Here is a 14,160-nt window from a genome sequence, read left to right as displayed (position 1 = left end):
TGACGTCACCGCCCCTCCGTCTCCCGGGCGACGGCTCCATCAGCGCGCGCGTCAGCGCCGCCCGTTTCTTGGCAACGGCCCGGTGTCTCGCTCTCCTTCAGCCTCGCGCCTGGGCGCGCGTCTCTCTGGCGTCAAAGTGACGTCAATGAGCCCGTCTCGGCTTTCGGCGGTGGGCGGGGGGAAGAGGCGGGAGGGAGGGCGGGGTGTGCGCGGAGGGGGGCCGGCGGAGCAGGGCGGGGGTGGGGGTGGGGGCCGGGACATCCCGCGTGCTCCCGCCTGCCCCCCGGCGCACGCAGACACATACACACGCGCGCACACGCACACACACATACACACACATACACACGCGCGCGCGCTGACGCACACCCCACCGCGGCGGCGGCACAGCCCGGCGCCAAGCAGCCGCGGAGAAGCGCCCGCCCGTCAGGTACGGCCGCTCAACGGCCGCCCCGACGGTTGGGCGCCGGCCGCGCGCGCGGCGGCAGCTGACGGGTAGCGCGGGGCGGGCAGGCAGCCGGCGCCGAGCGGCCGGGGGTGAGCGGGGCCGGGGCGACGGCGGCGGCGTCTCCGCTGCGGGGCCGGGGAAGGAGAAGGAGGAGGAGGAGGAGAAGGACCCCGCCGAGCCGCGAGAGGCGGCGCCGGCGGGCGGTGCTGACGGGGTGCGCCGCGCCGTCTCCCTGCAGGTGCGAGCGGCCGCCTCCCCGGGGCAGCGCGGATGCTCCCCTCCTAGGCGCGGCGTGCGCTGCCCGCCACCCGCCTGAACCATGGTGATCATGTCAGAGTGCACCTCCCTGCCCGCCGCCGGACAAGGCCAGCAGCGGCCCCTGCGAGTCGGCTTCTACGATATCGAGAGGACCTTGGGGAAAGGCAACTTCGCGGTGGTCAAACTGGCCAGGCACAGGGTGACCAAGACGCAGGTGAGTACGGCGGCGGGGGGACGGGGGGCGAGGAGCCCCTCACCCGCCGGGCCGGCGGCGGCGGGCTGCCGCTGCGGCCGTCGGGGAGTGAAGTGCCGCGGGAGGTGGAGAGAGCGGCAGCGAGCTTTGCAAAGTCCGAGCTTTGCAAGGCTTAGCCCGCCTTGTCGGCTGCACACCGGTGGTTGATGTGGCCGTTGGTTGGAGCTTCCAGGACTTACTGGTGTGTCCACAGGATTTCACATAAAATTAAGACAGAACAAGAATATATAAAAAAACACCATTTCTGAGTGTTACGGTACCTTCACTGCATTCCTCCGTCTTAGTTTTCTAGTGAGTCCAACAAATTAAGGATCTCCTGAAGACTTCAGATGAGTTTAATTTTTTCATTCAATGTGTATGTTTCAAGAACAAAGAACTCGCAGTGTTATCTGCAGAAATAATTTATTAGCGGGCGTGCAACCGTATCTCCATTTGTAGTGCGTGCCAAAATCATATCGGTCGCTACAGTAGAAAATAGCCCGTTACAGGAATCTGTTTTTCACTGGCATGGGATGGATTAAAAGATTTACTGAATCCTGTCCGGTGCTAATTTCTGCAGTTCTGTTCGCTACTTTATGTGTAATCCTTTGACGTAGAAAAGAAAAATGAAAACGTTCTGTACCGTGAATTCTGTGCAGTTCAGAAAAAACAGAACCAGCTTTGTCAAGTCTGTACTTTAAAAGCTACTTTACTTGGTTTTGTGAGTTTGTGTGTGTGTGCCAGTGTTTTTTCTTTTTTTTTTTTTTTTTCTTTAAGAGGTCTTAGCAGTAAGAGAACCTATTTTTTAATGTCCGGGGTTATTTTATTTTATGATTTTTTTTAAATCTGCAGGTTGCAATAAAAATAATAGACAAAACAAGGTTAGACCCAAGCAATTTGGAGAAGATTTATAGAGAAGTTCAGATAATGAAGCTTTTGAATCATCCTCACATTATCAAGCTATATCAGGTAAGAGATGCTGCTTTGAAGTGCAGCACGCAGATGAGATACGCTTGTGCTCTTCTCTTGCACGTGATTTTACATGAAATATTTGCAGAGAGAATGCATATTGAAATACTTTTTGAAAAACACTTTCTCGGTTTTTTAAAAGCTGTTCGTCATTCTTTGAACAAGACTGATATGTTAGACAGCTTTTTGACAAAACGCACTGTAAAATCTACAATTAAAACCACTCTGAAGTTTGTTTCAGATCAAGGAACTGATTCTCTGAGCTTCTGTGATTTACTTGCCTTTCTTAACTCTGTTGCTGTTCCAGTTTGGAGGACTGGAACTTCTTACGTGCTTTTGCTAAGGGGAAGACTTAAACTCGTGTAGGACAGCAGAGAAGAAAGCACAAAAGTAGAGTTTGCCATAAGTGGAAGGGATTTAAAATCAAAACCAAAGAAACCAAATCAAACTAAGAATTAGAATTCTAATCGAAGTAGAAAAGAAAATGCCTGTAAACATTGGTGTCTTAGAATATGTAAGAAAATGCCCCGTTTGGTTATTCATTTCCAGTTTGTGTAGATTTAAAAGTGAATTTTAAATATCCTTCCCCTTGTAGAGTTTCACAACATGAATTTTAGTTTTGATTTGCTCAGTCTCTGCACTGCTGGGTATTTCTAACAGTAAGAACAAATTAATGTTTTGTGCAGAAAACAAGATCACAGCTGTCTAGTAAGCAAGGACTGCTTTGCAAATTCTAAATATTTGATCTAATTAGCATTTGGTATAAATTCTTCTTAATCATCTTAAATAGTGCCATGTGGATTTAAGAAGACGACAAGTATTGCAATCTGTCTGGACCTGTCTGGAAGGGCAGTGGGGGGAGAGAGGAATAGAGGGATGAAGCAGCAGGTCTGAAAGTCCGTGTGCACTAGTAAACACTATTATCAGCTACAATTTTACCGTTGGGTTTGTTAGCTTAAAAAAAAAAAGGACAAGGAAAAAAGAGTTTAATTAATGTGTAAGGCTGAAGAGCCAGTATGGCAGGTGCTTAGGCAAGGCATTATTTTTAAAGACCTTGACACACATGGAGTGCTTGATATTTATAGTATTAACCATCATAACAAAAATTATTCTGTGTTAACATCTGACGTCATTGCTGCCCATAGGGCGGTCTGGGATATAGAGAAACATTCTAACAGTTCGGTTGATTTCATTTCGGTGGAATGATGTGGGTGAAAATACTATTTCGAAGCTTTTAGAAAAGCAGGTTAAATTCCATCTGGTTGAACCACTTCACTTGATGGAGCAAATGACGTTGGTAGTGGACCATAATTTCTTTTCAGTGAAGTTTTCTTTTCTTTGTTGTTGTAAGTGATGCTTTACCTGTTTGGTGGAGACTGAGAAGCAGGGATGGAATTGGATGACATACCAATGTAGGGTGTGTGTTCTTGTGTTATTTCATCATTGTTTTAGTTTCAGCACGGCGTCTTAATTTCATCCAGCTGGCAACTTTCCCAGAACACTTTCCTTCAGTTTTTTAAACTGGGAACCTCTTTTCCTCTGCTCCCTCTTTGTTTATTTTTATTTTGTGTCTGTGTGTACTTGTAGTGAGGGGAGAACAAGAGTCTTCCAGAAAGGTTACATGTTAGGATCCTGGAAATTGCCACCTTTGAAGTAGTATTGACACTTTTTTGGTTGTTAACCTGTTGTGAGCCTTCTGATTCCAAAACAAAATATCTGCTCCTTGAGAGTCCAATTCCAGGGAAACGTTGTAATTTAAAATCTGAAATGCAGCATTTGAAAGGTGTGCCATAGTAACTGAAGATGAATTTGGAAATGCTCAACGTTTGTCACTCATTGTTTGGTTTTTAGTTCCTCTTTTTTTTTTTCCTACAAAGGAAAAAATTAACAAGTATCAAAGGATGTTGATCCTGTCAATTGACAGGTGAACGCTGGGCGATACAGTGACAGTTGCTGACGTGCATCAAGCACTGCCGTTACACAGACAGCAACCTATTGTCACTTGCATGGGAGGCTTGCCATGTCCCCAGCCAACACCAAATGGGAGCAGGGTATTTGATACTACTTCTTGATTTGTCCAAGTTGCAGATACCTCTCCTGATCTGAGTACCTGCTAGCCTTGAAACAAAGGTGACTTTGGGTAAAACTTAAGTGCCTTTGGTGTTCAAAATCTACCAAATGAATTGCAAAACTATATATGGATATTTTAACAAAAAAAGGAATTTAGGGTAGTGTGTGAAATTATTGAGATGCGTATCGGTTATCTTATGGAGATTAGGTGGCGTGGTAATGGTGAGAACAACAATGGCATGGGAAGCCATTGTGTATTGTAGGCACATAAGCATTGATTTGTTATCTTTCATTACGAGTTTGCTTGGGAAGAGCATTGTGGTGCAAAATTAGATGCCTTTACTGCCAGCTGCTGTGGCAAATGAATAATTGAACTGATTTGTTTGAGAATACACTTAGAAAAATGACTGAAACTACAGAGGTCTGCATTTTTTTAAGCATGTCCTCTCTTGTGTCTTCACAGGTTATGGAGACAAAGGATATGCTCTACATTGTTACTGAGTTTGCAAAGAATGGAGAAATGTTTGGTAAGTCCTCACTGCCAGAGCTAACAGTTCTTTAGATTTAGAAACCATGGCTTTATTGGTGACATTCCTGAGTAATATATATTCTGATTAAAAGTCCAGGGTTGGTGTTGCCAGTTGTCAAACGACAAGTACAGCACCTGCAGGATTATGAAAAATTTCCTCCAGGTGTTTCTAAATTCTCTGCCCCTTTTGTTTTGTCTTGCAGATCATCTGACCTCCAATGGGCACTTAAGTGAAAGCGAAGCACGGAAGAAGTTCTGGCAGATTCTTTCAGCAGTGGAATATTGTCACAGCCACCACATAGTGCACAGGGATCTCAAAACAGAGAACCTTCTGCTAGATGCTAACATGAATATCAAGTTAGCAGGTAATAAGAAATATATGGTTACTCTATTAACAACATTAGGCATGTAGTCATATTCAGCCGCCCCAGGATTATCCTATAAATGTATTTATGGTAACTGAAAAAACCCAAAACTTACTGATATTTCTCTGAACAGATCCTTTGGACAAAAGAGAATAACTTAAACGAGTAGGCAGAGAACAAAGTAATACATCTCCTCCCTTCTCTCTGCTTTCTGCTACTTCCGAAATATCAGTATGTGGTTGAGTGATGTTTTACTCTAGACTTTTACCTTTGTTCCAGATTTTGGCTTTGGAAATTTCTACAAGTCAGGAGAGCCCCTCTCCACTTGGTGCGGAAGCCCACCCTATGCAGCTCCAGAAGTTTTTGAAGGCAAAGAATATGAAGGACCTCACCTTGATATATGGGTGAGCTTGATATTCCTTAGAAATTGCATTTCACACTTTGTGAGTGTCTGTGGGCTTTCAAAATCATTGCTTCTACTGGAGTTACTCACATGCTGTGCTGTTTTCTATTGACAGAGCCTTGGGGTGGTGCTGTATGTCCTTGTCTGTGGTTCTCTGCCTTTTGATGGACCCAATTTACCAACTCTGAGGCAAAGAGTGCTGGAGGGGCGGTTCCGCATCCCTTACTTCATGTCCGAAGGTGCTTTTTTTTAGATCCTTAATGTTAGAAAAGGGGCTACCGATAAAAGAATAGCTGTGCTGGTCCTTCTTGAGGCAATGACAGATGGGACTGGTTTTGCAGCTGGCAATCACTTTGTCTTTATATATCCATTAATTTCTGTAGGGCAGCGCTTATAATTAGTTCAGGGGCTGGTCACACACACTTTCTTTTCTGGGGTCTTCTCTACAGTGCATATGAAAGGCTGTTGTTTCCTTTCTTGGAGTACCCCTATGGATTACAAAAATATTTGACACCCTAGCTGGAGAAATAATCAGTCACAAAAGAGAGAAAACGGGATTTTAATGGGACTAGCCTGCAGTGCTGAGATGGGTGTAGTTCTCCTAAGATATTTTAAATACGCAGAAGGGGTATATTTCAGTGTGGCTATGCTTCAAGGAGGGCAGAAATAGTGGGACTTAGCACTGTTTCTTGGAACACTCGAACAGTCTGGTGAGAAAAAGGAGCTGAAAAGTATTATCACCTCTCTCTGATTTGGATTCAAAAACAAGTGAATGTGCCTTTCTGTAAGTGAAGAGTATCTTTTGAAGTCTGACCTTTGTCAGTTATGGCCGCAGACAGCTTTGATTCCTTGGTTATAAACAAATAAGCAGTATACATGGACCAGGAAGCTGTATGTGATGGGGTTCCATACTAAATTCTGACCTATTTTAACTGCATGCAACATCATTAAACGTGCATGCACTCTCCTGCAAGGTGCAAGGCCACCTGAAAACCTGCTTGTATCCAGTACAGCTTCATTTCCTGTAGTGACATCTTGCTTTTGTGAAATGTATGCAGACCTCTGTTGTGCTGGTTTGAATATCTGGTAGTCAGACCAGGCATCGGCTGCTCAGAAACCTTTAATTCCTCTTTTCACAGACATCATATGCTGTCGCTGGGAAGGTTTCTTAGCAGTGACCTGGGGCTGGGCTGTTATTTTTACCCCTTGCTCATGAGTTTATCTTTGCCATCCAGACTGTGAAACACTAATCCGACGGATGTTGGTTGTGGACCCAACCAAGCGAATAACCATTTCCCAAATAAAGCAGCACAAGTGGATGCAAGCTGATCCATCTCTTCAACAGCAGCAGTCTCTGTCCTTCTCCATGCAAAACTACAACTCCAACCTGGGTGACTACAATGAACAGGTCCTTGGGATCATGCAAACGCTTGGTATCGACAGGCAGAGAACTGTTGAGGTGAGAAGTGCTTGCCCCTCAGATACATCTTCAGCGACTACCAGAATGCCAATGGTGCAGTCATATGTATGTCATGCAGTGACTAGCCTTGATCCAGTGTCACAGTGCAGTAATCTTCACTGCCTTTCTGGATTTGTACTTACTTTTTAACTGCACTATTATGAGGTCTAGTGATGATTTTTGTCTGCTTACCTGTAACTCAAGAATCCGTTCAATGTCTTCTAGTCTCTGCAAAACAGCAGCTACAACCATTTTGCTGCGATTTACTACCTGCTTTTGGAGCGCCTCAAGGAGTACCGAAGCAGCCAGCTATCGAGTCGTCCAGCAACTGGCCGTCAGCAAAGGCCGAGGAGCTCCGAGATCAGCAGTGTAGAGGTAAGGAAGGGCATTACTTACCTGGGAAGCTATGTCTGTTGGCTCTCTTCTTTCTGCCCTTTGCTACAGAAAAATAGAAGACGGTAACTCTCAGGCTTCTGAAAACCAGTTCTGATATTCGTGCCCTCTGATAGGACACAGCCCACCGTTCTTCAGCAGGAGGCTGCTTGAATACTGATGGCCTATTTCCTGAGAAGTGACTGTGGGTCATGGTCCAAAGAATAGGCTGCCTCCAGCGCAGGTCAATAATGAGCCAGAAGATTAGTCTTCTCATGGAATTTTGCCCTGTTAGGCATGGATCCGTTACACTTCTTAGTTACATACCCCGTAGGATCTTCAGAAGTACTCCATGAGTCACTTTGTGTGTTTTTCTGACATTCTTTTTCTCACTCCCACCCCCTTTAAAGTGTGCTCTGGCTGCCTGTTCAAATTATACTTCCAGTTAAACTGCTTAACTTAGGAGAAGGAATTTTGTGTTTGTGTTGGCACTGAAAGACCAGCTTTGTTAATTTTCATAGAAAGAACGTGGAGAAAGCTTGCACGGAAGGTGGCTCTGAAGTTCCTTGAGCCTTCAGTATCTGAAAAGTCATGTGGAACTGCAGTGTATATGATGGCTTCTGTGCATCGCTCTCTCTCTCCAGATGCCTCAGGACAGTCTCACTAGTGAAACCCTGCGATCATCTCTGCTTTACCAGCAACCTCAGAGCCTGATTCAGCCATCTTTGCAGGCAGAAATGGACTGTGACATGAGCAGTCCATTACAGGTTGGTGTTCTCAGCTAAACTGTGTGTTACTTTTCCTTCTGTTTTTTTCATTGTTCTGCCAATCCAAAACAACAGGGGTTGTGACTCTGTTGTTCTCTCCCTCCAATCTTTGGTTTGGCATTTGGGCATGGTGTCGCAGTAGCGTCTCAAACAGTATGCCTACTGAAGACATGCCACAGGGCTGTGAAGAGAATTAGAAGGTAGTGCGGAAATAAGTGAAAGACCCTTCAGTCTGTGATCTGTCATGTTTTGTAGCCTGTGTTCTTTCCTGTGGATCCCAACTTCAATGGGCTGTTCCGGAACCGCTCCATCTCCCCCAACAGCCTACTGGAGACCACCATTAGTGAAGAAGTAAGGCAAGAGAAGGAGCTGGAAGATGAAATTAAGGCGTATGACCACCCCATCCGCATACCTAGCAACACCAGCAGGAGGCACACACTGGCCGAAGTGACCACTCATTTCTACCAGCATGCCCCCCCATGTAAGTAAGTCTGGGAGAGATGAAGGGTGTCCATAGTTAGAGGAAAAGGACAGAGAAGGAGTGCCATAGCGGACAAATGACTGGGGAGTATGTGCTGATTTTATCTTGACTGGGATAGGAAAGCCCAGAAAAGAGGTCTGTGCTCTGCCCTCCACAGTTCTGTCTTCCCACAAATAAGCATGGCCCCGAAGGAAGAGATGCTGCCCTGTTGTGTTTCCTCTAGATCACTTTAGAGGGGAGCAGTCTCACAAGCAGGACATAATCCTTCTCTGCTTGCTTCTGCTGTTGTACTGGGGGAGGTGGGGTGCCCAAATTTACAAAAGAAAAAAAAGGTCATAGCTAACTGTATTTGGTACATATCCAGACCCCGTGAGCTAAACAAACAAGCAAAACTGTTCACAAAACAATAATCCGTGTCAGAGCTGTTGTGCTAAAGAAACGCTTGTAGGCCTGATCCAGCATACCGTGGTGGTGCTGGAGGTGCTGGCAGAGCCTTGCCGGCTGGATGGGAGCCCAAACGTAGGTTATTTGTTGATGACCCCTTGCTGGAGCCAAGCCCTGCAACAACACGAGTTGCTGGACACCTCTGTGGCTCGCAGCTGCTTATTAGTGCCCGTGTAGGTGGGCAGAAGGCTCTGATGTCATGTTTGTTCCTTCCTGTACTCATCTTGGGAATGCTCTTTCTCTCCTTCCTTCCCCTCTGTAGGTATAGTCATTTCCTCTTCTGCAAGCCCCACAGAGGGAACTAGTTCAGACAGCTGCCTTACTTCATCTTCGAATGACAGCTCAGTGGCCCTGAGCAGCTGCTTGGCAAGTCAAGTAATGACGGGGAGCCCAGCCACAGCTAGGATGACGTCGCCCTTCCTAGCTTCCCAGTCTGACGCTCCGGTGTTACAAGCCCAGGGCTGCATGGGAGGTGCTTCTCTCCTGCCTGTCAGCTTCCAAGAAGGAAGACGAGCATCTGATACCTCATTAACTCAAGGTAATGGCTTCCTTGCTTTATTGCTGGAATCGCACCCTTCCAACTGCCACAAGAAAAGGGTAGTGTGCGGGGATACTTGCTTGCCCGTGTTAGTGTTACACTGAGGCCAGCCACCTTGATATTCTGCGCCTCATGTTCATGATCCCTGAGGGAGGGTCGGATGCCCTGAGGAAGGTGCCTAGATGAGAGGTTCTCAGATACTGATTCAGCTTGCCCATGAAGATATTTTTGCTGCCGTGAGTGGGATGGCAGGCTCTGCCTTCTTCCTAAAATACGGAGCACACAACATCGTGATTTCTATCAGGTTTCTCCTTTGCTCTGCATGTGTCCATCTACTCAAGGGTGCAGCTGTCCCAAACCCTGTTCCATCACATAAATTTTCCTCTGACCATCAGGCAGAGGGGTGAACATGAGCTGAAGAGTCACGGTCTCGTCTAGCACAAATGAAGGCAGCTGCCCAGAAAGGCTGATCTGTGAAGTCAGCTCCTAGGCAAATACTAAGGAGGATTAAAGTGCATTTCTTTTCCTCGTGTCCCACAGGCTTGAAGGCTTTTAGGCAGCAGCTGCGGAAGAACGCTCGAGCCAAGGGGTTTCTCGGCTTGAATAAAATCAAAGGCTTTGCTCGGCAGGTGTGTCAGTCCTCCTCATCTCGGGCAGCAAGGAGTGCCATGAGCCCTTTCCAACACACACAGCCGAACACCTGCATGTACAGCAGCAGCGGGAGCAGCAGAGAGGGAAGAAGCCTCCTGGAGGAGGTGCTACAGCAGCAGAGGTGAGAAACTGGCTGGGAGGCGTTCTGCTGTTTTCACTGGGGTTACTTTGGTCAGGGGCAAGTGGGGAGGAGTAAACGCAGCAAAAGAGGTTGGGGAGTTTAGTCACTGGGGATTCCTATCCTCCATCTTTGCTATGTGGCAGCAGATAAACTGCTTGGCTTCCGTTGTGGCTTCCTGCACTGGCATACGTAACACAGGATGTGCAGTTCCACTGAAAAATCTCGACGTCCAAATATTTGGAGGTTGCCGAATCGAGAAGCAATTTGGTACTGTGGGGGAAAACATTACTTCTCCCCATTGCAAGCTGTGTTTTTCTTTGTTAGTTTTGGGAGTGATTTCTTTCCTCCTCTGCCTCCTCCTGTAATTTTCCCATGGCAAGGAAGTGAGACCTTGTAATTTGGAGAAGTTACAGCCCACAAAGGAGGCACAGTTCCAGTGGCCTCAAATGTCATGTGTGGTGGCACCTCTTCATTCCCATAGAAGCGAGATGGAAAATTGAGTTTCCGGTTTATCTGCACACATTGTCCCTAGAACATCTATTATTAGCAGGCCAAATGGTGACTAGATAACTTTCTGGTGATAGTCGCCCTTTCCAACGTGAGGAAAAGCCAAGTGAAAACACGGTGACCTGGCATGATCAGCTTGCTTTAATTGCTGGCTGGGTAAGGAGAGGTTTGACAGAGAGAGGGAAGCAAGGGGGAAATTATGGTCAGGGGTGGGGGCAAGAGGAGGAACGCAAGTTAACCTCTTCCATCCTTGGATTTTGTTCAGAATGCTCCAGCTCCAGCACCACCAGCTCCTGCAGGCAGCTTGTCCCCAGACTTCTCAGACATCTGCAACGAATGGCGTCCCCTCCTCTGATAGCGTAGGTACCTGTAAAGCGTCCAATTCTCTTCTGTTGTCAGAGCTACAAAGAGAGAACTCATTTGAGCTGGCCTTTGCTGGCAACAGCCAGCTGCTCCAACCTCATTTCTTTGGTGTCAGCGTGTCACCGGTGTCCTCAGCAGCTCACCTTCTAGACACGCACCTGTACATCAGCAGCAACGTCTCTCCAGTTGGCACCACCTTCTCTCAGCAACAGAGCTTCTCTGCACAGTCTCCAAGCTACGATGCTGTCGCTTTGCAGCACGGGGACTGTGAGATGGAGGACTTGACTTCCAACCAGCTAGGGAAGTTTGTCCTAGTCAAGTGAGAGCCCTGGCTGCTCTAGCTCACGCTGCTCTTGTTGCGAAGAACTTTCACCGCTGTTCCATGGCGCGTGTGGGCCCGTGGCCGGCTGGTGTCGTGTGGATGAGTGACTCTCAGAAGCAATAAAATTTGAAGTATGTGAAGAGGCTGTCTGGCTCGGAAAGCTAGCAACTTTATAGAACTGAAACAAGCAATATGTATGTCTTTTTGCTTCTACTATTCTTGCACTGAACAAATACGAATAGAAACTGAATTTTTTAAAGGAAAAATAATGATGGGGAAGATGGGTGGGGCATTTGCGGGGACAGGGAGGGATGTGGTCGGGGAAGAACTCTTCGGTACTGTACTCAAGTCAGACCAATACAGCTCTGCTCTTATGCAAGATTAGCAGCTGTCAGTAGTGGTGACACAGCAGGGAGAGGCTTTTCAAAGAAGGGACCAGAGCCTCCCTCTTTCACAATATTCATTTATGGGTTTGTGAAGATGATTACCTCTTTTAAAGAAAATAAACAGAAAACCAGTGGCATGCAGCATTATGCATTCATAGAAGACAAAAATGGAAGCACTGCCATTTGTTGTTAACACTCGTTTTATTTAAAGGAACCAACATCCCCATTCCACACCTCCCAGATATGTATACTTTAAATGAAAACTGTGAACTTCTTGCTTGATACATCAGCTGGAAAAGCTTAAAGAAAAACCCCTTCTAATCAGTAGAGAAGCAAGCGATCTGTTGAAAATGTATCCCCTGATATCAGGATCCAAATTGCGTCGTGTCTGGTCTTTTGCAGGCATGTTTGTTCGGGGCGGTGTGCGTGTGTGTATGCACATACACGCACGTGCACACACGCATATGTTTTGTCAGTCTGAATAATCTTTAGGAATCTTTTTATAAATGCTAAGTTTTTCCATATTCTTGCAGAGGCACTGAGGAGGGAAGCATTTGTACCGGTGGGGCAATGGGAAGGGTTTCTTTTTTAAAAAGCCCTCCGTGAGGTTGCCTACAAAGTTGCCCGAGGGGTGTTTCTTAGTGCTGCACGTTGTTATTTCAGCTGCTAATTATGTTTTTATGCATTTCATTATCAGGGTCCAAACAGAACTGACTCTTGGGGAAATGTGCAATATTGAGGTTATAATTATATCCTGACAAAGAGAAAAGGAATAGGCTAGAACAGAATTCTACTCTAACGGAGTACAGCTATTTCTGAACAAAACTGTATTAAAAGTGAGTACAACGGCACAATCTTTGGGTGTTTGTTTTTGGTTGGTTTGTTTTTGGCATATTAGCAAAACGAGGTTTTGGATTAGATAGGTGTTTTTTTCGTATGGTTTTTAATGCTGTATATGTATATAAATAGGAAGCGGAAAACTATGTAACACTAGTTATTTTTTATATTTTGTAATATGCTTATATTGTGTTTCTGGTATAAGCCCCACTCCCCTCCCAGGGCAGAGCGTGACTTCTCTTGGTATCAGCAGAAGCCATGCTTAGGTGTACAGGGGAGAACTGACTGTGCTCCTACAGGAACGAGTAGGGTAGGGCGCGCGAACTCTGGAAGTGGGTGAGAAGACGGTGCGCCAGCTTGGCCGGAAGCTGCCATCCGAATGTCAGAAAATAGCTGCATTCTGTCGAAATGCTGAAAGGACCCATCTCCCTGGTGTGACACGGGGTGCCTTCAAGTTACCTTGGCTTCATGCAACCTGCAGTATTACGCATTTGCAAATAATATAGATGCCTGTTTTTCTTGTTTGTTTTGTTTTGTTTTTTTTTTTAAAAGAAAAAAGCCAAAGATCGACCAGGTTAATTGGTGGGAGTAGGAAGGGTTGAAGATGTCATGTGGCTCTGTCTGTGGCTCTCCATAAACAACCTCTTTATCTGTGTGTCGTACCTGTGTGTCTATACCGCATCTCCAGCTTGCCACTGCTGCTACGTGGTCTGGAAGCTTCCGAGGGAGAGAAAATTGCTTGAGTTGAATTTCTGTTAATGAGTGGTGCCTTGCAGCAGAGAAAACACCAAAGTCTCGTGCTCATTTGTAGTGGTTTGGGGTGGGGGGGGGAAGGCAACAAAAAGCCAATCCAAAATACAGATTGCCTGGAGATGGCTGGAGAGGGGGGCAAGAAGAAGCCAGCTCGTCACAAAGCAGCAGCCTTGCCTTCAGTCTTGTGAGGGGTAGCACACGTACTGAGGACGCAGAATTTCCTCTTTTAATATTTGTTTTGTTTAATGCCATGGATCAAAAGGCCACAGATTCTTTTGTTTCCTGTCCTGAGCAATGACAAGCACTTTACTTTCATAGTATTTTTTTTTTTCCCAATTGCTGTAGAACCTCTTTGGAGTTATTGCTGGAGCAGAAAGAGGTCATTTTAAAAGCCTAGGGGTTTTTGTAGATATCTTGACAGTGCTGTTCTGCAGACTGCAATGCAATAGGGTATTTAAAGACACTACGTGATTGGTTTAATTGAGATGTATAGTTTATTTTTTATCATGACTGAACAATCATTTTATTTCTTATGTTAAAATGAGAGGTGTACACCAAAATGATTAGTCGATGTGTTTTATTTAATATTTAAATAAAAAATGTTTTAAAATTGTTGTCCCGCCTGTGATTCTGTGGAGTGTTTTGCCCTGATACATACATACGACTTGCATAGTTAAGACTCATTTTCAAGCCTGAGCCAGTAGGACGTTACTGACACTTCCTATTACGTACTAAATGAAGAGGAATGGTGGGCTCACAAATCTGATAATGGGATATTGAGCCTTTCGCTGGTAGGCAATCTGTCTGAATCTAACCCAAGTCTGAAGTAATCGGGTTATAAAATCTGACAGCGAGAGAGGTCTTCAGAGTGAAAATGGTCAAGCGTGG

At 45.9% G+C, this 14,160-nt stretch overlaps 1 protein-coding gene across 1 annotated transcript; it reads left to right on the top strand.

Annotated features, from left to right (window-relative positions):
* Positions 1–266: 266 nt before the first annotated feature.
* SIK1 (salt inducible kinase 1) lies at positions 267–13,889 on the top strand. Its single transcript, XM_064472599.1, has 14 exons — positions 267–427; positions 684–917; positions 1,788–1,904; positions 4,438–4,501; positions 4,707–4,868; positions 5,148–5,272; positions 5,387–5,510; positions 6,507–6,730; positions 6,956–7,105; positions 7,747–7,869; positions 8,125–8,350; positions 9,057–9,332; positions 9,873–10,104; positions 10,877–13,889. Exons 2-14 carry the CDS (start codon positions 765–767, stop codon positions 11,295–11,297), a joined length of 2,397 nt encoding a protein of 798 aa, XP_064328669.1. The 5' UTR covers positions 267–427; positions 684–764; the 3' UTR covers positions 11,298–13,889.
* The last annotated feature ends 271 nt before the right edge of the window (positions 13,890–14,160 follow it).

Source organism: Phalacrocorax carbo, chromosome 1 (genome assembly GCF_963921805.1).
Source record: "Phalacrocorax carbo chromosome 1, bPhaCar2.1, whole genome shotgun sequence".
NCBI lineage: Eukaryota > Metazoa > Chordata > Aves > Suliformes > Phalacrocoracidae > Phalacrocorax > Phalacrocorax carbo.
Note: the sequence above shows the minus strand (reverse complement) of the source record. Positions and strands in the feature narration are given on the sequence as shown.